General features: G+C 36.6%; 1 protein-coding gene across 1 annotated transcript; it reads left to right on the plus strand.

Annotated features, from left to right (window-relative positions):
- The first annotated feature begins 54 nt into the window (after positions 1-54).
- Positions 55-26,252, plus strand: Atg3 (autophagy related 3). Its single transcript, XM_050148755.1, has 12 exons — positions 55-376; positions 3,388-3,429; positions 7,467-7,516; positions 10,190-10,260; positions 12,086-12,193; positions 15,834-15,883; positions 18,552-18,633; positions 20,721-20,755; positions 20,872-21,027; positions 21,729-21,856; positions 24,408-24,476; positions 25,983-26,252. The coding sequence occupies exons 1-12, from the start codon at positions 305-307 to the stop codon at positions 26,062-26,064; spliced, it is 945 nt and encodes a 314-aa protein (XP_050004712.1). The 5' UTR covers positions 55-304; the 3' UTR covers positions 26,065-26,252.
- The last annotated feature ends 467 nt before the right edge of the window (positions 26,253-26,719 follow it).

A 26,719-nucleotide genomic window follows, 5' to 3' on the forward strand; every position in this document is an offset into this window, starting at 1 on the left:
GGTGGCGGCGCTGCTGTCGGGAGAGAGAGAAAAGAGGAAGGGGAAGCCGGAAGGGGTGGAAGTGAAGCCGGGAGGCCAGGGGGCTGCGCGCGCACCCGCCTCTCGCTCGGCCGGCAGCGCCTCTGCCTCCGCGGCCAGGTGACAGCTGGGCCCGGCCTCCGCGCGCCGCCGCCCCTCCCCCCCCCGGCCCTGCGGGTGCCGCCTGCGGGGCTCGATGCCAGTCGGCCACGTCCGGGGCAGTTTTTGAGTCCCCGGCCCGGATCGCGACTGTCCCTCCCTGCCCCATCGCTGCTCCAGCCCCAGGATGCAGAATGTGATCAACACGGTGAAGGGAAAGGCTCTGGAAGTGGCCGAGTACCTGACGCCGGTCCTCAAGGTAAGCCGGGCGGCTCTGGCTGGCTCTGCACCATCCGCCCAAGTCCCGGTCCCCAGCGTGGGGCTGGTGTAGAAGGTGGAGGGGCGGAACGCGCCGCCGTGTGCTGTCCCTCGCCCCGGGCTTCTGGGCCGGTCCCAAGGCTTGGCTTGCTGGCTCCCCGGCTTGAACATGAGCGACGGGTTCCCTGCTGTCTCCACCGGTCATTCCTCTGTGCGATGGGCTGCTATGGGAGGTGGCGTGGAGCAGAGCTAGAACACTAAATCCTGACCTCCACAGTCTTTTAAACAGGTATCTGGGTTAACCTTTGAAAAGATGACAGCTCGGAGGCCAACGGCATGCCTCCTTTTTCTTCCAAGTTTCATAGGGAGTTTTGATTATCCGGTGATCTAGATTTCCAACTTCTTTTGGTTTCAGAGGAACGTAGTAAATTGTAACACGTTAGTAACTCTGAGCGGAACTAGGCGAAACTTCTGGTTTCCCAAGCTTTTAAAGTAGCCGCAACTGACTATTAGTCCTGGATTTGTGTGGTCCTGTGACAGCAGTTCCACCGGGAAGTCTGTGCGGATAGATTGGGCACAGTAGAACCTTTTCGGGGGAGAGTTGTGACACGCTGTACTTCTAAATTTCCAGCGCTGCCTTCAAAGTTTCCTTACAACTTCTGGGATCCATCTTTTTGTTGTAACTTGCTTTTGCCTTGTGAGAAACGAGCAGTAATGGTTAATGAGTGGCAGATATTTGCTTAGTTTTTGCTTTCGTTCAGTATTTTGCTGTCTGTAAGAATTTTACTAATCTTACGGCAAGCAAGAAATAGGCAGACAGGCTGAGCAGGCTCTTCGATCTCTTTCCTTGACAAAGGGACCGCTTGGTCTTTATCGTACTGTTTCAATATTATTTTTCTAAGACACCTTTGAAAATGATAGCCCTTTGGATCAAGCGAGAAAAGGCTGCAACACTTGTAAATGAGAAGCTTTACTCTTGCTTTGTTTTGTGAAAGTCGTTTTAGTTAAGATCACTCATCTGTTTAGAAATTGAGTACAATTTCGACATGGAAATCAAATGCCTCTATTGTATGTTATAATACGTTTCCAGACTGTTGTATTACCTGGTAAGCAGTGTTTTAATTGTGTACCATTTTTTCAGCTTTTAGTCTAAGGGAGAAAGATGGGCAAAACACTTCTCAATTAAATATAAAATGACTATTTTGTAGACCACTTGGATTTTGTTGAATTTGTGATGTAGGACTGTTTTGAGGAATCATTTGTTCTCTTCACCAATCTGAAAGTAATGTTAGAAAATCAGTATGTATAGTATATATTTTTGTGTTTATTTTTTGAGACTGGGTCTCATTGTGGAGACTTAGCTGGTCTGGAAGTCACTATGTAGCCCAGGCTAACCTTGAATTCTTAGAGATCCCCCTGCCTCTGCCTCCCAAGTGCTGAGATAAAAGGCGTTTGTCACCATGCTCAAAGGCAATGTGTGGCAAATGTTTTTAGCATAAATGAAAGCAGAATTAATGGCCCTCTTCTTGTCACTCCTGGTTTGCAGAGACAGTCCTTCTAGATTCCTTCTAGATGAGGGAACGTAAAGGGGTGGGGAGGAAATATCTAGAAAGAGGTGATGGCCCTTTCTTAGGAAGTAGAAGTTTGAGAAGGCCCGCTTTGCTTAGATGGCATCTGTGTAGGAAAGCCAGAATCCTTAGAGTGATCTTGAAGGTTCTCTCTGGCCACTAGAAGTCCCAGTCTTCATCTCAGCCAGCAGCCTTACAGTTCGGTTCTTTTCTGTCCTTTATTCCTTTATTTATTTATAATATATATTGTACTTATTCCTTGGGAATTCCATATATGTTTACAGTAAATTTGGATATTATCTGTCCCTCATTTCCTCTTCCAATTCCTCTCAGATCACTCCCAGCATAACTCTACCAACTTACGTTTTTATTTTTAACCCTCTGAGCAGTACTGCTGCCTGTACAGTTGGAGCATGGACAGCCTTCCAGGGGCCACACCTTGGACAGGACTTATCTTCCCTAGCAGGCATCAACTGTCAGAGGCTGGGGACTGCTTAGAAAGTATCTTTTGCAGTTACAAGGCTGCTGCACTCAGAGTGGCTGTGATTACTTGTGCATGTTCAAGCCAATCAAAATCCCAGTGGGTTCTGGAGGTGTTCACTATGTTGAGCCCCTAACTGAGGAGTTATTTTAATACCACCTTTCCCCTACATAACTTATTTTTTCTTTATAGTGTGAAGATGAAGTTGATCTGTTTTTCAGGCATGCAGCCCATTGTTTCCAATAGTACTGGCAAATAGTGATAAATAATTTGTTGAATAAATAATATTCACAAATGGATCTTTTTGTTTTTGTAGACTACCACAAAATCTTATGAGTTAAAGTGTAGGATAAAAATTCGTCAATAGCTTCTTGCTTTAGAGGAGAAGATACTGTTTTACAATTTTAGTGAAGCTGGACATGGCAGTAGTGATGCACTGGCGAGAAGTCCAGTGAGGCAGGAGGATTTTGAATTACACACCAGCCTGGCCTGCATAACAAAACTTAGTCCAGAAGAAGAAAAAAGAAAAAGAGAAAAAACTTATGGTGGAGATGAGAAGAATGGAAAATATTAAATATTAAATGATTACTATTGTAGATTTCTAATATTACTCAGTTTAAATAAAACATGGCTGTTTTAATGTGCTGCAGAATGACTTGTTCGCTGTGCAGGGTCACTGTGATCTCAACATTTGTATGCTTTTTAACCCTCGTGTTTGTTTTACTGTAGTACTGATCAATTATACGGCAAGTCATTTCATGTCGCTTACCTACATTATACCTATTTATTTTTGTAACCGAGGACAGTGCTATTTTACATAGCACATTCAGGTTTCAGTGTTTTGTTTGGTTCATAGCGTACTCTCCATTGTCTAGGAGGGGCAGCTGTTTGCCGTCATGACTTTTTGTTTTTTAACTGAATGTGAAGATGGTCTAATATTTTTATTCTTTTTGTTCTCTTTAGGAATCAAAATTTAAGGAGACAGGTGTACTCACCCCAGAAGAGGTGAGCATTGAAGACACCCTGAAGCCTTTGTCTTTACGATTCTATTACACTAGTGCCCTTTCCTCGTTCTTAGAAAACATCCTGAATTTTTTGAGGAAAATTATGTTTAGGTAACTATAGTAATTAGGTTAAGAGGATTTCTGCTTTCCTGAGCAGATAAGGTATAATATCTTTTCATTTTGCTGCTTCTCATAGTTCTGTGTAGTTGAATTCTGGAAATGCAGGTTGTGAAGGGGAATGGAAATTTATGTTGTATTCACTAATTTGTACCACTGTGTGAGGATGTGCCCTGGAATTGGCTGCCTTGGCTCTGTTTAGACCAAATGTATATTTTATGACATTGTGTTGGAAACCTTGATAGTGCTTTTTCTCCTGACATTCAGCTCAACTTTTGCAGAGTAGACACTGATTTTATTTTACCATGTTTCCCTTTGCTAAATTAATTGTGTTGAAGGCTAAGTAATGGGGAAACTATGGGGATTTTACCTGCTCGCTATGCTTTTCAAACTTTTTTGCACAGAATAATGTTTTGAGGAATCATTTTATTTGATCACCAGATCTGTATTATGATTTGTCATTCACTTAGGTTGTTTATCCCTAGAGAGAGCTATTCCAGAGAGTTCAGCTTTATGAATAGTTACAGTTGCACTACCCTTGCTTCTTAAAAAAAGGCAGCAGATTTATTTACACTTGATCTTCAACATTACTAAAAACATTATTCATTAGCAGTAGAATCAATATTCTTTGTTTTGATAAAACCATAATAAAATAAGTTGTGTTATATGATGAAGCTCTGGGCGTGGCTATAAATTAAAAGGCTTCAAATGAGAGAATTAATTGATCTTTCAGTTTTTAGTTATGATGACACTCTCTTTAGTCCACTTCATTCTGAGACCTAAGAATGACATGATGCACTCATTCTGATTTGTTTGTTTGTGAAACTGCCTTTATTCTTAATAAAAACACGGGACAGTGTGGAAGGAGCCTAAGGAACCCGCTTTCTAGAACCATTTCTCTAAATTTAGACAAATCAGTTAGCTGTTTACCTCTAGGCCTCATACTTACCATCTGTGAAATGAGGGGTTTGGGTTAGACATTCTTGAAAGGACTTATTTGCCTTAGATGTCTTCAGTGTAATAAGTTGAATGCCAATTCAAAGTCCATTTTGTTCTTATGGCTCTCATTAATTTCCTTCCCAGACAGGCATTTTCTAGCCAGGGCTTTTGAATTATCTGAAGTCAGGAGCAGAGATAAGCATATGCTGTATTTGCACACTTTGACTTTATCTCCGCTATGTGAAAGTAACTCATTGTTGGATGCATTTTATAGAATTAAGCTACTTTCAAACAAAAATTCATCCTGACATGAATAACTTAATAACCTCATGAAGTATGAGTTTCTTTTAAAAGAATCTAAGGCAAAACTAGCTTAATTTGATACAAAGCATGTAATTTTAGGCTCAGATAGAACATAATTAGAGGGTTGAGTTAAGTGAGCCCAAGGGAGACAATAGGAAGGTATGATTTGCTCAGGATAAATACTGCATACTGAATTGAGTTGTTAATTTGTTTCTTCTAATTTCTGGGCTCTTATTCATCAGTTTCTAGCTGTCTTTTTGTTTTCATTGAGAAATGTGGAAGTATTTATGTTTCAAAAGAGGGCAGCCCAAATCTATTGCTGTATCCTTTGGGAAAAACAAATGCTTGTGTAACGAACTTAAATAGTGTTACATGAATTGAAGGTCAGTTTAGGAATAATACTGTTTGCTAAAGTGCAAATATTGATTACATCTTGTTGGACACAGTATTAATCTGTATTATGTAGTGAAAAATATCGCAGGAGAATATTTAAGAAAGATGTAAGCAATTGGTAATTTGAAATTTAACTCTAACATGTTATTTATTTTACTTGACTCTTTGAAGCAAGTAATGATGGCTATTGCTAATTAGGACAGGCATTCACATGTGCTAATTATTGGTGCAATTCTGTGGGTTCCTTTTTTCAGTTTTTATTTTGTAATGTTTGGTTATTTTTAAATAATTACTACCATGAGACCATTAGATAAAATTAATATCTTAGGACTTGAAGGCAATATAATTAAAGAATCTCCATTTTAAATAATTTCTTTGGCTTGCATTTTCTTAACTTGTTACTTCGGTGACAATAAATTAATTTCTGGCAACCACAGAACTAAAAGTAATACTTGGTTGTGTTCAAATGCCCAGATGCTCCAAACTGAAGGTAGAAAGAAGCTACTGTTTTTATTTTGGCTTCTATTATTAATTAACCAGTTTAAATAATTAAAAAAGTATTAAATGAAAGAAGAAAAAAGTTTCTGTTGGGAATAAAGTTGCCATATCTTAACGCTGGTGAGATATCCGCTTAGAGTAGTTTTAGAATGCTTATTGGGTTGGATTTTACTCTCAAATGAAAGTAGACTTTTGGATATATATATATATATATATATATATATATATATACATTCCTTCAAAAGATACTGAGAAATCCTTATTTCGTACTGTGTAATAAATCCATAAATGATTTAAAGTTATCCGTTAGAGCTGTTGTGACATAGCAAAGGGAAAGATATAGACAGCCTTGCAGTTACACTGTAGTTCTGCTTAGCAGACTCTTGTTTTCTATTTTTAAAAGGAAGATTTGTACCCTTCAGTGAGGTTTCTTTATTTTTATGAGCACTGACTATTCTTCACATATTAAATTCCTTTTCCCTGGATGTGATTTCTATTTGTGAAGAAAAGCTAAAGCTTATAATAACATCTAGCCTGCTCAGAAAGCTCAAGGAATCCATTAGCTGTTTTCCCTTTTTCTCCTCATCTCCTCTACCTCTCTCGGGACTCTTTGGACAGGTCTCACGTACCCTAGGCTAGTCTGGAATTCACCAGGTAGCTGAAGACGGCCTTGAACTCTCCTTCTCCTCCCACCTCAGAAGTGCTGGGGTTACAGGCGTGTCCCACCACACTTGGTGGCTCAGGTGCTGGGGACCAGCCAGAACCCAAGCCTGATTTTGTAGACGTTTCATAGTTAGTTCAGAACTTAAACTTTCCCCCATTGTTTGTTACTATAATTGTTTTTTCTCCTTAATTCTTTTAAGAGTGTAATAAAACTTTCAGTATTGGTCTAGTGCAGGGGCATATAGCTCAGCCACAGAATGCTTGCTTAGTTTGCTCCCCCAGAACCACAAAAACTAAAAGTTTCTTAAAAAACAATAGAGGACTGAAGAGACGCCTCACTTATTAAGTTCACTTGTTAATGCAGAAAACCCGAGTTCCATTTCCAGCAACCACACAGTGGCTTACAACTATCTCTAACTTCAGTTACAGGGACTCTCATGCCTTTTTCTGACCTTTGTGGATATCAGGAATGCATGTAGCACAAAGACTTACATCCGGGTGAAATACTTGTAAAACAATGCTAAAAAAATTAAGTAATTATACGAGGAAGAAGCAGAAACTCCAACTGTGATTTAATGAAATAGATTGACATTATAGACCTATATCTATTTACTTATTTAAACATTTTCTTTGCGTTTTCAGTCTTTAACAAGACTATTTATTGAACTGCAAGATGGATTTTGAACTTCATTGCCTTACCTGTAGTGATTTTGTATCATCTTTGAAATATGGTTTGATTATGAAGATTGAATTAAAGATAACAGTGTTTGCTGAGTGTGGTGACACAACACTGGGGGCAGAGGTGGACGATAGGCCAGCCTGGTCTACAGAGTGAGTTCCAGAATAGCCAGGGCTACACAGAGAACCATGTCTTGAGAAACAAAACAAAAAGAGAACAGTGTTCTTCTATCTTCCAAAGTTAACTTGAGTTTTTATAGACCCTAAAACTTTAAGTTTCCTAATTGAAAATAAATTGATAAAAACAGGTTTTGTTAAAATTTGCGTTTTAATTGATTAAGAATCAGAGTTACTCAGGGTGATCAGTTTGATATTTTACCATCCTGTACTCAGTGATGTTCATGTTTCTTTTCTGCTTTTTCCATATTCCTTGCAAACCCTGAATAGTTTGTGGCAGCTGGAGATCACTTAGTCCACCACTGTCCGACGTGGCAATGGTACGTAATGTTGTGTAAAGATTGGTTATCTGTTTTACTTTGCATGTTAGCACAAAGCATGGGCCTGCTCAAATCCACTTACTCTCTGATCGTGTTTCCTTTGTTCTCTCTATGTCTGATTTTGTGGGTGTTCTAAAAATTATGTTTAGGAGTTTAATCCTGTGAACAGCTTTTGAACATTTTAATGACATATGGAGATAATTTCTGGAGTTTATGTTCTTTAAGCTATAATACCCAAACTTTACTGTCACAGGTGAATGTTATTTGCCCTCTTTAGAAGTCAGCTAACACCAAAGGCTTGTATTGCCGCTCAGTAGGCCCATAATGAATTATAGTTTTTTTTCATTAACATTACTTTGAAATATTAAAGTAATTTAATACAAATATGCTTTAGAATAAATGCAGTTTTATTACTTTTAAGTACTAATGGATGGGGAGAGGGTTCTAAAATGTTATCTCAATACTGGCTGAACTGTTCTGTTTAGGCACGGTTATCTGTAACTAATCAACTATCTTCTTGCATATGCTTTAATATGTTATATCTTTTTGTTAAAGATGTTTTTCAATTATAGTTCTAATTATTGGATTCTAGAATGACAATGTTGTAGTTGCTACCAGTTTCCTTTTTGGCTAAAGAATGTAATTACCTAAAATAATTTTTAAACTAAAGGTAGAAAATTATTTTATTTGTGACCTGTTTTAGTTCCTTTCATCATTGGCTTTTATCAATTTCTGTGTGTCTTACAGGGCATTAATTCTTATGTACCAAGAAATGTCAGCTTATCAGCTTCATTTAATTATGTGTGCATGTGTGTGTATTTCTGCTCTAAATTTTAAAAATCAAGTTCTTGTCATAGATGCTTTCTGATTCAATGTGTCCATGTGTAATTTTTTTTTTTGCTACAGTTAGTTTCTGGTGTATATTTATACACATATACATATCCTCTATTTTTCAAGTCAAATAAATATAGAAATAAGCTAACACTTACTTGATTAGAGGAGTTTTCTTAGACTTTACTATGATAGAGCCACATTTTCTTATTGAGAGTTTTCCATGATGGCTTAAATTATCCACATAGTTTAGATGCCGTACATGTAAAGCACAGTGCAGAGCAGTATATATAGGTAATACCTTTTAACAGGTATTAGTTAAGATTGCTATGTTTATAGATTTATAAAATGATTGTACACGTGAATGTGTGTTTGAGCATAGCATGCCAGAGCAAGCGTGTGAAGGTCAGGAACAAGGTACGGGAGTCAGTTCTCTCCTTCCACTCCCTGGGTGCTAGAGATTGAACTCAGATGCTCAGCCTTAGTGGCAAGTGCCTGTAGCTGCTAAACTATCACGTCAGCTTTATTTTTATGGATTATGATTGTTAAAATAATTATACTGAGAACTTAGTCACACCTCATGCTAGTGCCCACACATTTGTTTGAATTGCTAGGGCCAAGGAATAATAACTTAATGTTAGAAGCAAATATTTCCATGCTAATATATTTGTACACAAGTGCCATCATGATCTTATTTTAACTTCTTCCCTCAGAACTTCAGGCATTGATGTTGAGTCTGATAGTTGAACTTATTGGAAGAAGAATATAGGCTGTCAAATGATATTCCTGGCTTTATCTCATTCTCAAATTTGTAGAGTTTAAATTAAAAAAGATTGAAAAGGCAGCAGAACTTCAAGTTTATGTGTTGATACTTGTGAAGGCACCATATGCCTGCTCTGTCCTGGTCAGGTCTAGTAGATGGTACACAGAAGACTGAATAAATTGTTAGTGAGAGATGTCACAGTAGCTCAGAATTGCAAGCAGTTGGTCCCAAGTCAGAGGAGGAGATGAAGAAGGGTCCCAGAGTCACTTGATTTGATCCTATCTCCTCCAGCCTGTCTTCCTGACTGTGAGCACTCTGACCCCTTTAAACTTCACTTTCTTACCTATAGAGTGGAAATGGTATTCCCTGCCTTTTAGTGTTAGAAGAATTTACTGATAATTAATAGCTCATTTTAGAGCTGAAAGTCCTGTAATTACACGCTGCAACTGGATTTTTGTTGTTGTTGTTTGCTTTTAAGTATTAGTATTCTAAGTATTACCATCTTTGGTTCAAACATTTTTTATCTTTTAGTCTCATCTTTAAAAACTGGTAGGAGGAGGGATTTAAATTTTTAGAGTATAGTCATTGTACAGAACGATAGGGTTCATGTAGAAGTTTCCTTCATACACCACCTTACCCTCTTCAACCCCTCCCCCCTTCTAGGGGCCAAGTGTCTGCTTTGTATGTAGTATTAGTCAGCCTTTCCATTCCTAGCCCTAATGTCAAAATGAGCAGTACTTCGATATTAACAGTCTGAGAGGTTATATGATGGACTAGATTATGGAAGAGCTGCATTTTCTTTTTGTTTAGAGGCAAGTGCAGTAGTTTCCTAGTTCTATTATTCTACCATTTTCCCTAATATTAAATACAAATCCCCTCTGTCTGCATCTTTTAGTATATTTCACTCGTGCTGGCATATGTTTTCTATGCCCTTGCTTAATGGCAAACTTCCTTAACAAGTCCTAAAACAATTTCCACAGAAATGCAGATTTTGTAGTCTTGAGATTTACATGTGATATCTTGTTACATATTTGACTTTAAAATATTTTGTATTTCGGTGCTTTTCACTGTTTTTAAAGGGCTACAGGGGAAGAATTGAAAGTGAAGGCATATCTACCAACAGGGAAACAATTTTTGGTAACCAAAAATGGTAAGAATTATATCATTGTATACATTAGTAAAATTTGCACAGTATATTGAAACAACAAAATCCCACTCACAGTTACTGATCCTAATTTGTGGCTGGTTACACTTGAAGTTTCTCACAAATGGAAACATGAAAATGTCATGGAGCTTTGGTTTCTACCCCAGGATACTTTGCAGTTGATTTTTAACCCCTTTTCTATAGTTGTTTTTACAGAAAAGTTCTAATTATCAAAATATGGAGAAGAGGTTCCCTGGAAAACACTTAGATTCCTCTTAGGGTTTTGTTTTTGTTGCTGTCTTTTGAATCGGGGTTTCTCTGTATAACACCTCTGGATGTCCGGAGCTTTCTCTGCAGACCAGGCTGGTCTCAAACTCACGGAGATCCACCTGCCTCTGCCTTCTTAGTGCTGGGATTAAAGACATGCACCACCACCGCCCAACACCCCTTAGTTTTTTTAAGTTTGTTTCATAATCAAAATATATTTAGCTGTTTGATTTTAATCTTTGTGTATTTTGATGGAAATGAAATTGAACCCACCTTTGACATAGAAAAGTTCAAAATTAAAGATTTTTATCATTCATTGTGCCATTAAAAGTACCCATAGGCATAAAAAAAACTCCTATAGCCGGGCGGTGGTGGCGCACACCTTTAATCCCAGCACTAGGGAGGCAGAGGCAGGTGGATCTCTGTGAGTTCGAGGCCAGCCTAGTCTACAAGAGCTAGTTCCAGGGCAGGAACCAAAAAGCTACAGAGAAACCTGTCTCGAAAATCAAAAAAACAAACAAACAAACAAAAAAAAAACAAAAAAAAATTCTAAGATAGATGTCATCTCATTTATGAAGTTAAATTTTAAAACATTAGAAGACTGTGATAGTCTTAAAATAATCATGTAACAATGCATTGGCTTCTGTTCTCATTTATCCTGCGTTGGGAAGGGAGATAGTATGTAGTAAGTAGCAGTTTTTACAGGCATTGTGCCTGTTGTCTTGCACATAGAATGCACATATGGGTGGAAGAAGGCTAGCTAGCTGGGCTGCATAGTAAGTGCAAGGAGACCATGTTTTCAGTTTTTTCAAAACAAAAATACCAAGTATTTGGCATACAGCTCTCTGGGAGAGGGCTTGCTCAGCTCAAAGCCCTGGGTTTGATAAGACAGTATGACAAAGCAAACGAACAAAAAATCCCAGCAGTTATTTCTTTTTATGTTTATTTTTAAGATTGATAATTCATATCCTGGTTGTTTAATCAGGAAATTAATAGCAGTGTCTTGAGCATTGTGTTTAATAGGTTTATGAAATAATTGTACTTGTTAATTGATAGACCTCTATGAAAATTTAGGCACCTGTGCTATATTAGGAAATAAAAATTTACAGTTCATTGAATTTTAATCTATTTATCTTTTGAAAATAGCTGGAACTTAAATGTGAATTATGAAATTCATATTGATAGTTACTTTAACCTTGTATTTCAAGGTCACCTCTACCACCTCTCAGTATGACAGGTGGTGTTTGCATATTTTGAGATCAGAACTGTTAGTGTAAAATATTCAGTAGCTGGAACCAAGCACTGTCATCTGGCTTCAGCCAGCTGTTCCCAACAATAATCATGGTAAAAGAAGACAGAGATGCTTAAACCAGAGAACATTTTACTTGACTTCTGATTAATGTGTGTGTGGGCTGAGTGTAATCTTAAGGTATCACTCTCATTGGAATGGGAAGGTTCACTTAATATCTTGGTACTATTTTTTTTTTTAATGACAGAAGCTATCTCTTTCTGACAGACTTATTATTAGTGGTCATATACCTATTTGGCTTATTTTTTTTAATAGTTCCATGCTACAAACGGTGTAAACAGATGGAGTATTCTGATGAATTGGAGGCTATCATTGAAGAGGATGATGGCGATGGGGGATGGGTAGACACATATCACAACACAGGTGAGAGGTGTACAGAATGACATGTGTAGTTAATATAAATTATTTTAAAGTTTTTAAAATAGGTTTGATTTAAAAAAATTTTATAATAGTTTTGATTTTAAAATTTAAAAAGTGCATATAAGGTACAGGTTTGTCCTTAAAGACTTCACCCTGAAAAAGTAGTATCTGCTACTTAATTGCAGTTTGAAATATTTATTTTTTCCATTATTGCTACGTAGAAAACATGTCCAATAAAAAGCACTGACTGTGCGTACAAGTTTGCCCAGAATCTATTGTTTAAAGCCTAGAGGACGTGGTAGGTTCAGCATCATCTTAAACCAGTTAGCCCCTCCCCCTGCCTTCTGTCAAAGAATTTTCAATGCTTTTCATTAATTCATGGCTGGAAGATATAGGTAGCTCATTGATAGTAATTTGACTGTTGACTGACTAGAATGATTACTTATATTTTGGTTTCCTCTGGAGAGATACTTTGTTTTCTGGTTGTATTTTATTTCAGAAGCTCTATGCTAAATATAAAGAATTTACTTATAGGATCATAATACACAAAGCTAAGTAGGTATTAGTACACTTGGGTTGGCAAAAGTCTGCAAAAGTTTGACAGCTAAAAACCTTTACTTAAGGATACAGAACAAGTAACATCATCCATATTTTCCTATATGGAAAATAACAAAAGTATCATTATAATATCTTTTGGTTCATTTAATGCATAAATTCTAATCTTCATTAGAGCTACTTGTAGAATTATAACTTTAAGCTGTATCTCAGGATAAGGCAGTGCTCCCAGCTGAGGCCAGTTTCCCTTGTATTGCCTCATTGAAGTTTCATTGTTGCTGTTTTCTATTATTGGCCCTGTATTCATCAGTTGTTCAGAGGGACAGAAGGAATAGAGGGTGTATAATGACATTGCTTTAAGGATAAGTATGACAAGAGACAGTGGAGCTCTCTGGCATTTAGAGGAAAGCCACGGGATATAGGAATGGGTTTATTTACAGTTTTGGCTAGATTGGAGAGACTGTCTCCTTACCGTCTCTTTAGTGATGTTATAATTTTATAGAAAAGAAAAAACAAAATTCAAGAACTATCAAGTAGATATAAATTGTCAGGCCTGAGCTAACTCTTTCTCTATAGCCAGGTTCTTTCACAGGATAGAATCTCTTGGGGAAATTTTAATTCTCTAGTGTCTGTTCTTCCAGGACCTTTGGTACACTATAATATAAGTAGATTTATTTTAAGGAATTGGCTTATATGACAAATGAATTTTGTAAGGTATGCTCCAGCAGCCTGGATAACCAAGGAAGGGTTGATGTTGAGGCAGTCTGTAGGCCTTTATTTCCTCCTTTCTCTTTTAGTTGAATGGATACAGTCCACCTACTTTTTGAAGGATTATCTGCTTTATTTAAAACTGGTTTCAATATTTATTCATAGTCTCTTTTAAAAAAAGTACCTCTACTACAGCCTCTGAACTAGTTTTTGACCAGACATCTGGCTATTACAATACTAGCCACTGGACACCTGGCTGTTACAACATGTTGGCAGAAGAAAACATCACAATGCTGGACTGTAACCTTGTTTAGAATTACTTGAACCTTCTTTTTTGTGTGCCATACTTTTAGGAATATTTTTAAATGATGTTTTTGACAACCCCATACTCATGTGTGCGTATCTCGCTGTATCCACTCCCCACCTCAACTCCCTCCCGACATGTTTCCTTCTCACCTTCATGTCATTTTTAAAAAGTCACATGTTCTTGTTATTTTTATTTATATGTGTATTAGTGTCTGATCTGCATGTATGGCTGTACCATGTGCATGAAATGGAGTGTCTGTGGGAGGCCAGAAATTAAGGTATTGGATTCCCTAGAGCAAGAGTTTCAAACAGTTATTACCATGTGGGTGCTGGGAACAGAACCAGGGTCCTCTGGAAGAACAACCAGTGCTCTTAAGCTCTAAGCTACCTTTTTGCCCCCCTCTTTTTTTTTTCTGAATTGAATTAGTATAGGTCACATATGCATGGATATGGAACCATCCACTAGAGCTTGGGGAACCCACCAGTGGCACCTCCCTCCAAAACAAACAAACAAACAATGGCCTCACATTATTCTACCTCCCTAAGCAGTCATCAACTACCAGTAGTACTCACCTGGGGTGGAACCTCATGAGCACCTCTCCCATCCATGCCGTAAGATTAACTGGCATAATCTTACATAGGTCTGAGATAGATAAGTACAGACTCCGTGAGTTCATGAGTGCATTGTCCATATCCTGTCCAGAGTTCAGCATCTGTCAGCATTCCTTCCTGTCCATCAGATTTTCTTTTCTCTTTCCCACTTCCTTGATGTTCCCTGGTCCCTGGGGGTGTTAATAAAGACATCCTGTTCAGGGCTGGGCACTTAACTAGTAACATAGTCTTAGCACTTTGACCATCACGAATCTCTGCATGACTGTTTCCCATTGCAGAGAGAAGCTGGTGCCTTGGGTTGGGTTTAATGTTATACTACTACATTATGGTATTTTGGCAGATAGATAAGGTTTGTTTTGATATTCTGGGTTTAGCAAATACTCTTGTTTTATTGGTTTGATTGGCTGACATTTGAGTTTTATTGTCTTGATTGATCATATCTATTGTAGGATGATAGCCAAACTTGTATGAAATAAAAATTTGTAGTACTGGTCTCTGGAGCATGCCATCTTCCATTTTTGAAGGTGAACTTGTTATCCTTTGGTTTAGGAATGCTAAAGGCAGCATGCCAGGTTTTGATTAAGAAAATATGCTGCACTTATTAGGAGCTTAAGAAAATATGCTGTACTTATTAGGAGCTAAATGCATTTTGAATGTAGGATTTTTTTGGTCTGTAGTAACTGTAGGTACTCTAATTTTACTGAACTTACCATATCTGGTTAAACTGTCCATTTGAGTACTCTGATAGGTGCTTGGGACTAGAATAGTATGCAGGGTGGTGGTGTGGGGTTGCTGCTTACCCACATTGTGCCCTCCTATGACAAGGGAGTTCTGAGGAGGTGACCAGTGAATAGAGTGAGAATAAGTAACCAAGGTATCTTTGGATAGACTTTTATCCCAGCTTCCTCCTAACTGCTGTGAACCTAAGCAGCTCATTTAACCTGTCTGTCAACTTCATTTCTTCATAGGGAGGAATTTTTACTCTGTTTTATAGGTGGATTTTGTAAGGATTAATAAGATGTGGAAATAAGTTAATAAAGTAAAAAGATCCATAAGAGTTAGAGTTATTACATTCAGATGTCCAAGATATTTGAAGCAAATAGATAATAACCAAATCCTGATTTTGGTGAAAGTCTAATTAAAATGTAAATATAAGTCATATAATCTTTTGATCTTGGTGTGTGTTGTGATAAACTTTCAAATGAACAACGACAAATGGGTTATTGAATAGGGCAAGTCATGGTAATATAAGTAAACTATCAAATCAGAATTCTTTTAGCTTTTTTTTTTTAGGTGTTTTTGAGGTACCTTTGGGATTACTTATAAAAATTTATTTGTAAAGATTCTGTTAATATATGCCTACTTCAGAGTTGTGAGAATTTAAGTAAAATATTTTATGATGTTTTATTAAAGTAAATGGGATGTTTGCAACTTTATTTTGTTTCTGTTGAATTCTAAACAGGCATTACAGGAGTTAATGAAGCAGTTAAGGAGATTACTCTGGAAAGCAAGGTATTGCTTAACATTTTTAAAGTCAGTGACCTAGTTTTTCCTACATGTGACCTTTTTTTAAATTATATTTATTTATTTTGAGTGTGTGTGTGCATGTGTCTGTGTGTGTCACAGCAAGCGTGTGGAAATATGTTGGATAACATGGGGTGTTTGGTTCTCTCCTTCCATCATGTGAGCCCCAGGGATGAAATTCAGGCCGTCAGGCTCATAACTATTACAAATTCAATAAACTACTTGTTTAAGTACACGGAACAGTAGCTGGTTAAGTGGAGCATTTGTGAGCAGTACCTTTGCTGATTCACAGGAGTTAATTTTATATTAGTATTACATTTTGTTGCTTAAGCAATTTTATTATTCTGATTTTTAAATACTGGTAGTAAGTTCTTAAATTTTGTTTTTAGGGATTATATGTGTCCTTTACTATCAACCAAACTGGTGACATTTTGAATAATGTCATTTTATCATTTAAGTTTGGGCGGAAATAGATGTAAGTGCAGTGGGTCAAGCTTTTATGCTAGCCTGTTTTCACTCACTTTGGTGTGTCCGCTCTTTTCTCGGAATGCCTGCGTCTGTCTCCATACTTTATATAACAAATTGAAAAATAGGCAATGCTTCCTTAACTTCGGTTTTATCCTTACGTAGTGATTGTATAAATTTTCTTTGTGTTGTTATAGTTTTAATACGTCTGTTACTGTGTTGAACATACCCTTTCCCAGTTTTTGAATAGTCAAATCTCTCAGAGGTAGAATATTTGGCTGGAGCAACCATGTCCCAGTGTTTTTAGCAACCATTCTGTACAGAAGTAACTAAGGCATTTTTTAAATGTGTGTTTTGGTCATTTTATTTTTGGGGAGTTGTTAACTGGATTTAAAGGATAGAAAGTAAAATATGCTTTGTTATTTTCATTTATTTTGAAGTAATGGTTCATTGGCTTGTAAATTTATCCTTTTGAATTTCTAGTTTTTGGCAAGTCTGACTGAGAACAAATTTCAGAAGTGATTTTGTTGCTTCAGAATATCTTTATTTTTGCTATTATTGTGTCTACTTTAAATTTGTAATGGCAGATAGGAATGTAATGTGACTGGCATTTTTATTTATTTTGTACTGGAAATTGAAGATGGAATCTTTGCCTTCCAAGTACCAGGCAAGTGCTCTGCCACCGAGTGACCCCTCTCTTGACTCTCTGTGTTGACAGGTTTCACTGTGTCACCCATGTTGGCCTACAGCTTTCTGTAGCCCCGAAAAACTTTGAACTTGAATTCTGTCGGCCGTAGCTTCCCAAGTAGCTGTTTTAAGCCAGTAGACCTGCCTAAAGAATTTTTTTTTAACAAGTACAGTAATGGTTATTTTGGTGCTTAACTTTCTTGTTCTAAAGGACAAAGCAGTGTACTAATTTTTTTTTTTACTAGGTATATGCTTTCTGTAATTTATAACTATTTAGAACTTTTCTCTTTCTTATTTTTGTAATATAGTCCTTAGAATATTCTTCATTTGAACCCAAGTGTTGATTGTTCGTATCTATTCTGTTGTGTCAATGTCAGACACACTGATTCACTAAATAATTACCTGAGTACTGACAGTCTTCTCTGGTTTACATTTTACATGCAATAGGGATACATTTGATTGTATTTATCTAGTCCTAATTAAGCCTAAGTAGCCTCTCATTAGCATTATTCTTTCTTAGACAATATTAATACATTGAATGAAAGTAATGTTACAGTTGTGATGGCTGATAACTTTTGATTAACTCAGCTAAGATACTTTATTTTAACTTTGAGTGTAGTTTTTCCTTAAATTGTAAACAGGCAGGTTAATATAACGTAGAACTAGTTTTATAATGCTGATGAACTAGATACCCATAAATGTACTGTTTGGGGCCTGTGAGATGACTCAATAGGTAAAGATGCTTACCGGGAGGTCTAATGACCTGAATTCAATCCTCAGAAGTCATATGGTGGGAGGAGAGAACCGACTCCTAAAATTTGTCCTCTGCCTTCCATACCCATGAGCACACACAAAAGTCTAAAAATGTATGTACTGTTGTAGTGAATTCAGTTGGCAATGACTTAAGTGGTTACCTAAGGTTTATTATAATGGCCTCTGCTACTTCTCAATCATAGCACTTAGCATGTCACTTCCAGTGAATTTTTTATGGGTTGGCCATTGTCACTGGTAAGTGAATTTCTTGGGGGCATAAACTGCCAGATTAGATGATACATAATTTTACATTGCTTACTTACTATTGTGCTCAGTGTTCAGTGTACATGTTTCTGAAGAGGACCACAATTTCGCTGGAGGTCCTATAAAATTGTATCTTCTAGTAATGTCATGGCCTACATAGTTACACTTTGATCCTACATTGGTGAAATCGCCTAACAGTGCATTTCTTAGAATGTGTTCTTGTCACTAAGTGATCCATAGTTGTAAAACTATTCACAGAAAAGCACACATAGTCAGACAGAGGGAAGAGACAGTCTGTTTTCTTCACTTTTCTATCTCCAGTGTCAAGATGAAGACTGTGTATGTAACATGCTTTCCATTAATGTTTGTGAAGGAAATAAATGAATATGGCTAATAACAACTTTGTGTTAAATGTATTTAATGTTTGAAGTAATGACTATATACTTGAATAACTTAAATATACTTCAAATTAAATATAATTTCAAAGGATAGTATAAAACTCCAAGACTGCTCAGCGCTATGCGATGAGGAAGAAGAGGAAGATGAAGGGGAAGCTGCAGACATGGAAGGTACCAATATTTTACAATTGCTTCAATTCCATTAGATTGTTGATTCTGGAATAGTTATAATTCACATGGATTAAGAATTCTCTTCTGTCTGCAAATTTCAAGATGTCATTATTTTTCAAGATGTCATTATATTTTTCTGCTGTTTAGTATTCTATTGTGTAAATGTACCACATTTTCCTTATCCATTCTTCGGTCGAGGGGCATTAAGGTTGTTTCCAGGTCTGGCTATGACAACCAATGCTGCTATGAACATAGTTGAGCACATGTCCTTGTGGTATGATTGAGCATCCATCCTTTGGGTATATACCCAAAAGTGATATTGCTGGGTCTTGAGAAAGGTTATTTGAAAACATCATATTGAGTAAGATAACCCCGATCCAGAAAGACAAATATCAAATGTACTCACTCACAAGTGGCTTTTAGACATAAAGCAAAGAAAAACCAGCCTACAGTTCACAGTCACAGAGAACCTAAACAATAATGAGGACCCTAAGAGAGACATACATGGATCTAATCTACATGGGAAGTAGAAAAAGACAAGATCTCATGAGTAAATTGGGAGCATGTGGACCATGTGAGAGGGTAGAAAGGGAGGGGAGAAGCGGAAAGGGGAGCGGAGAAAAATATATAGCCCAATAAAAACAATAAAAAAGAATAAAAAGGAAATGAATAATATGGTATCTAAAAGCCATTAAAAATTATGTAATTTAAATAAAAAAATTTTATTCTGTTGATTTATCATTTAAGAGCCTAGTGAATATTTTCTTAAATTTTATCCAATCAGGGTAAAACTTAGATCTTAGGTCCTTCTATTTTACTCAGAACATGATTTTGAGAACATTATTTCTACTGACTCTTAGTCATAAATCTAATTCTGGAGGATGCAGTAGATAATTGTCATAGCATGGTTTAAAACACCTGGGCTCAAGAAATTCTTCTGACCTTAGTCTTCTAAGAATTAGGACTGTAGTCCTGTGTTTTTAAACTTGGAAAGATAGTGTTTTTGTTATTTTTAAAGCAGAATTTCCTTATGTAGTTCAGGCTGGCCTAAGATTCATGATCCTACTGCCTCAGCCTTGTGAGTGCTGGGATTGCAGGTGTGTATCATGCCCGGGTGAATCTTAATGGGGATTTTGAAGTAATGTAGAATCCCCTTTTGTTTTTTTGATTGTGAAATAACTTCAAGGTTACCAGATAAGTATCATCATCTGCAAAACAACTCCCACATCTACTATTCAGGAAACACTACCAAAGGGAGTGGAAAGATTGTAAGAGCCAAAGGATTGGGGAGTTTGCTGTGAGATTGTGTCTTCTAGTAATGTCAGAAGCTATATCCATTAAAGTCTCACTAACACGACTGCCCAATATGAGCTGAACAAGGACAACATTAGACATGGATGGGGAGAAATCATGAGGCCCCTGCACAAAGCTATAGAGACAACTAAGGAACGCTGATAATAGGAAAAATAGTCTTTTCCTGGGAAGAGCATACCAATCAGTTATCCAATACCAAATAGCCTTGAAGACATACTTTATAAGTAACATTATACAGACTAAGTAAGGAGTGTGTGTGTGTGTGTAACAACAGATAATGAGAAAAGATACCATGAATTTAAAAGAACAAGGAGGGGTATTTTGGTTAATTGTTCTTACAAAGGATCAAACCGACCATTCTAACAAAACAGTGTATTAGTTCCTTTCTCATCACCTTGATGCTTGGCAGAAACAAGGGAGGAAAGACCTGTTTGGGTTCAGTTTTAAGAGCTTTCAATTCATCATTGCAGAAAGACAGTGAAGTTGACCCTGTAATTGATGTGAATAGATGTGATAAATAGATGTTCACACAGGAGCAGAGGGTCTATAAAGTACTTTAAGTGAGCCAGTGAAAGTCTATGATTTGGTAAGAATAGAAAATCTTATCCTGAGGTTCTAAGTTCTTTAGCGAGACCAAATCTGTCTATTAAATTTCAAGGAGAAAAACAACTCGTTCTACTTTGCTAATAATATGTCAACCTGAAAAGATTAAGTCTTGAAACATTAAGTTTAACTCAGTTAACAGTTTTCTTCCTTTTCCTTTTTCATATAAGAATATGAAGAGAGTGGATTGTTGGAAACAGATGAGGTTTGTAAATTTTTAAGATGACTTTTATGAATAAACTTGAAGTTAGTATTTTTAATATTGATAAGTCTTTCAAAATAATTTAATGACTCTAAATTTTTCCCACTGTTGTGTAACAGGCTACCCTGGAAACAAGGAAAGTAGTGGAAGCTTGTAAAGCCAAAGCTGATGCTGGAGGGGAAGATGCTATTCTGCAAACGAGAACTTATGACCTATACATCACTTATGACAAATATTACCAGACACCACGGCTATGGTTGTTCGGCTATGATGAGGTAAAAATGGAAAGAAATTTAAAGTAGATGTTTAAAATGGTGGATTTACTCCAATTTCCTTATTAGATCCATGAATACATATATATATATATATCATCTTTCAAATTTTTGAAGTCATTTGTTCTACAGTTTTTTGACAATGAACTTGATTTACATTTAGAATAAACTATTCAGTGTGACAGTACTAAGTATTGAATACAAATAATGTGTTGTGTACTGACTCCTGACCCTTGCTCTAAGCTTATCCCATTAAAGGGTGAGAAGTTGAAATCTGTATACAGTTCCTCATGTTTTGTCAGGATTTTACATCTGTGGAATATGGAAACAATTACAAAATTATTGTGTTATATAGTATTTCCCTTACACCTTTTATTTTGCCAATATTGAATTAAAGAATAATTGAAATAAGGCCAATTCATTTGTCATTTTATGACCATCAAAAGAAAAAAAAAAAGAAATGGACCTAAGGGATAAATTCTTACAATTTTAAAATGTTTTGACATCTGTAATCTTCCCTGTTTGTGGCATCTTTGTAGCATTAAGAGATGGCTCCTATTACAGAGCCTGAATGTTCAGAATCCTTTCTCCAACATTCTGCTTATTCTAACTCTGAAATTGTAAATTGTAGGTGATATGGGGTAATAAACAGGTGCAGGCTAAAAGCTTGAGTAGTGGTTTCAGAGCATTTCTTATGCTTTCAGCAACGGCAGCCTTTAACAGTTGAGCACATGTATGAAGACATCAGTCAAGATCATGTGAAGAAAACAGTGACCATTGAAAACCATCCTCATCTTCCACCACCTCCTATGTGTTCAGTTCACCCGTGCAGGTCTGGGTGTATATCTGTGTATGGGGGAAGAGAGAATGTGTGTCGTCTGCACGTGTAAACTTCACGAGTCTTTTATTTGGGGATCTGTAAACATCAGTAACAGAAAATTTTACTTTATAAGCAAAATCTCTTTTATCTTTAGAAATGTTCTGCTTGCACTTAGTGTAGTATCCAAGAGGAAGAAAGATGAACATTACTGACTTATTTTAAATATTGTATTCAGAACTTAATTTTAGTTTTCTTTGTTCAGTTATAGATCTGTTGATCTGTCTCCTTTTAGTCAGTAGCTCAGGCAGTTGTGCTGTGGACTCAACGCTCATCTTTCAGACATGATACACATGTTGTGAGTGTGTCTTTTCACCATGTGTTCTGTAAGGCTAACTTGGTGCTTCTCTGGGTGGCCTCCTTATCTCCTTTTGTTGGTTATCTGGAAGAGATGAGTCTTCACTTAGGAAATCTTTTCTTTACCATTCCCGTCAGGTGAACTTTGTGCCTTAGCAATTTTTATCTGTCAGTGTGTTTTCATAAGGCCAAGTAAAGTGAAACTGACCTAGATGCATGATTGGTTTTGAATTTCCCTTGCTAAAAAGCAACATGCTTGTTTCTTTTTTTTTTTTTCTTTTTTCTTTTTTTTTTTTTTTTTGGAGACAGGATTTCTCTGTAGCTTTGGAGCCTGTCCTGGCACTAGCTCTGTAGACCAGGCTGGTCTCAAACTCACAGAGATCCACCTGCCTCTGCCTCTCGAGTGCTGGGATTAAAGGCGTGCGCCAGCATCGCCCAGCAACATGCTTGTTTCTTTGGATTAATAATTTTTAACAAGTAATAGTCATGATTCACTGAAAAATACCCATGAAAATGCTGATAATCCATTGAAAAATTAGATTATAACTTTTGAGACAAAAAATGCATTTTGACAAACATGGTGGTCTACACTTGTAATTCCAGCACTGTGATTTGGGAGGCTGGGGCAGGAGGATTGCAAATTCTAGCCCAATACCAAAGACAGAAACTGTTGATGGTGTCCACTTATTTAACACGAACTTTTTGTTAACCCTTTTACCTCATGGAAGGCCTGCTTTACTTTTCCAGCTTATTTATATCAAGAATTATAATATTTTCTGTAAAAAGTAATTCATTAGGATCCATTGATTGTGGGATTTCATTGTTGTTGTTCTGTGTTTGTTTTTCTTGTGTTTCTCCATTTATACCCCCATGCACAGGACTTGGGTTAATTGTATTAGGTAGATAGACTCTGCCTTTCCTTTCTGTGTAGTGAGAACATAGCCTATCATAAGCACCAGGTGGCCTACTTTTAACTTTAAATTATCTAAAGGTTTTCATTTCTAAGAGTCAGTCTGTTTGTTCTTTTCACAGTTTGATGTTTTAATAGGTGCTAATTGAATGTCCATCTGTGGCATAAGTTTTACTCTGTTGAGAAGAGATCAGTACTTGATAACTGCATTAAACATTCTAGTAAAACATAATTATGATAAAGGAGGATGAAATAAAAATTAAAAATCTGATGGCCTTTAATCCCAGCACTCGGGAGGCAGAGGCAGGCGGATCTCTNNAAAAAAAAAAAAAAAAAAAAAAAAAAAAAAAAAAAAAAAAAAAAATTAAAAATCTGAGATCCTAACAAGAAATGGGGACATTTTTAAGCTTTTCCAGGGGCTGCCTTGGACTGTGCTAGTCCATATATTCTTGTTTTCTAAGAAACTTTTTCTGTGGGTGAAGGGTTGTTTGTAAGAGCTTAAATAGTATTGTATAAATTAGGAAAGTTTGAAAAGCTGTTTGCTTTGTATATTGATTTTTTTAGTTTATATATCAAATTAACAGGACAAAATCTTCATATAAATTCAAAATTTTCTCATTACATAGAATCAGATAATGCCCATTAATACAAAGGAAAGATATAAACTTGGCTCTGATTCTTAGCTTTTATTGAACCTTTCAGTTACAATTTTTTTTGCCTAAGCTAAATAAATATTTAAACATTTAAAAGGCTGGTGAAATTTAAGAGGCCTAGTGTGGGTAAAAGCTCTTGCTACACAAGCCTGAATCCTGTTAGGGAAGGAGATCTTCCTGGAAATCTTCCTATGACCTCTCATGCACACTGGCATGCACATACTCATATTCAGCCTCACACAAGCTTACACAGCAGTAATAACAAACATTTACAGTCACAAGGCTCTCTTGGCTTTTTCTTTTGTTGATTTGCATACCCTGATATTTATGTTTCCAGAGCAAACAACTGTAGCTTCACATTTACCATCTGGCAGGGTTTGCCCTGTGGTTTTTCTGCCTCCATTATCAGAAAGCTGACTGATACTGTTGTGTTTATTGTGATTATAACTTTTAGAAATGGCTATCCACTCCAATGAGAGAGTCTTTATGGCTCAGCAATGTAGAAAGAGTATTTTATAATATAATTATTTTATATTAAAAATTAAACCATGAGCAATTACCATAGGATTTTTAGGGGGTTGTTTATAAATAAAATCTATTTTGATAGAGTTGACCCATGCTAATAAGATTTGTTGTTTGATTTCAGGCATGCTGAAGTGATGAAGAAAATTATTGAGACAGTTGCAGAAGGTGGGGGAGAGCTTGGCGTTCATATGTATCCTTACCTGTATATAGGATTGGTGGTAAATAGCTTTTACAGATTTTTTTTTTTTTGAGGTAGGGTATCTGTAGCTTTGGAGCCTGTCCTAGAACTTGCTCTGTAGATGAGAATGGCCTCAAACTTAAAGAGATCCACCTGCCTCTGCCTCCTGGGTGCTAGGATTAAAGGTGTGCACTACCATCATCCGGTGGCTCCTAAGGATTTTTGTTTGTTCATTTTGGAAATATAGTGTAACTTTCATGATAGAACCTATAATTTGTTTTAGCTGCTTGTGTAAGGAAGTCCTAGTGAAAATCTAATTTATCTGGGTTATGTCATATTATGAAAAGTAGTTCACACTCAGTGACTAGACCCTACACTTGCAGGCCAGTTCAGTCTGCCTTGTTAAAGATGTAATGTTTAGCACAAATGTGTGTTCCCATCAGGTGACAGTAAGGTTAAGGTTATGTCAACCTGAGGCCTCCCTAAAGCAAAGAATTCAAGTTGGACAGGTTAATTAAAAATACAACCTATAAAATTTTCTCTTGTGGAAAAGCATCTTATTCTGGCTTTCCTACTCAGTTCTCCAGGGTATGTAGGAGGAGTAAATTAGTATTAATGTCTAAGCACCTTGTCATATCCTGAGATGTTTGTGTCCATATCGGACTCATCAGAGCACTCACAGTCAGTGATTAACATGCCAAATGGCCTGAATTGATTTGGACATAGGTGTGTATTGAATTGTATGATTTATACCATTCAGTGAGAAACAGGGGTTACTCATGCATTAAAGCTATGATGACCTCTGTATTATTAATAAAACATGTCCGTAGAGGAACTTTGGGTTGATTTGATACTTCAAGAAACACCAGGAGCTTTTAGTTCAACAAGATTTATTTCTGGATTCTTGCTGTACATTAACTTTCACATTCATCTCAATGTGGAAGGCTAGGTAGCAGCTAAGAATACTCTAGGTGATTCATAATAGAGTAATTTTGTTTCCTATTGAAAATTAAGTAAACTCAATGTTTCTAGGTTCAATAGAAGAAAAAAGTCAGCATTTTATGAAACGAAAATAGTACAATATCGCTCATTATGTGGTTGTTAAATGTGTGACCTAGCTTCAGAGTCCCTTATGACTTTATTTTTCATTTGCTACAGTGTTTGTACACTTGTTTCTTTTAAGTTTGCATAAATTCTAGAAAATTTACAAGCAATAAAAGTGCAAGGTAAGTGAATGAGTTTTATAAACACGTGTTTTAAACACAGACATTGTCGCTATAAATACTGAAGCAAGTTGACATGTGTGAACTTCTTATTAAGAAATTTCAAATTCAGATGTTGGAGTAGATGACTTAGCAGAACCCCTGTGTTAAGTAGATAGACATTTTCATGACTAGGTATCCTTAATAGGTGTAATAGAAGATTTTATATTTTTTCACATAAATTAATAAAATAATTACTATGGATTTAGAACAGCACTATCCACAAATTTTATTTTCCTTAGCTAAAGACCTTCAGGTATCTTCTAATTTTTTTGAAATTTGTACAAGCTGTCATTCCAACAATAGAATATGACTACACGAGACACTTCACGATGTAGTGAAGAGGACATAGGGTGTGTCCTAATTACTGCTTCTGATTTTTAAAGAATTAATACATAGATGTGACCATTGACCATATTTACCAATAGGTATAATTTCTCTAATAAAGGGACTTATATGTTTATGCATTAAATAAAAACTGTTCCACTACCAGCTTTATTTGTTTAATAAAAATGAGTGTGAAGAAGTATTGTTTTTATTTTCTATCAAAAGGTTGTAATAGGATTTCCCATCAGGACGATTGCAGAGTCAGAATGGTATTGAACATCTAATGGTGTCAGAACTTGTTCTAGGAAGTACTCCATACCAAGCTGTGTGTTCTTCCTTTCCATCCGTACTCCTTTCCCTGTCTTGCCATTTCTCCACGTCTGCTCTGTAGTTCATGTTTATGAAGTCCTAATTGTATGCCAAGAAGCATGCTCAGAACTGTTAACTTGTTTCCTGATAACTGACTTCACCCAGATCACTTTTTTTGTTTTTGTTTTTCAAGACAGGGTTTCTCTGTGACTTTTGGAGCTTGTCCTGGAATTAGCTCTTGTTGACCAGGCTGGCCTTGAACTCACGGAGATCTCACGGAGATATGCCTGCCTCTGCCTCCAGATCACTTTTTATTAAGGATTTAGAAATTTTTTCTTAACACAGTTGCCCGTAGCA

The sequence above is a fragment of the Alexandromys fortis genome, unplaced genomic scaffold, assembly GCF_014885135.2.
Source record: "Alexandromys fortis isolate MF-2015 unplaced genomic scaffold, M_Fortis_MF-2015_v1.1 scaffold_4, whole genome shotgun sequence".
NCBI lineage: Eukaryota > Metazoa > Chordata > Mammalia > Rodentia > Cricetidae > Alexandromys > Alexandromys fortis.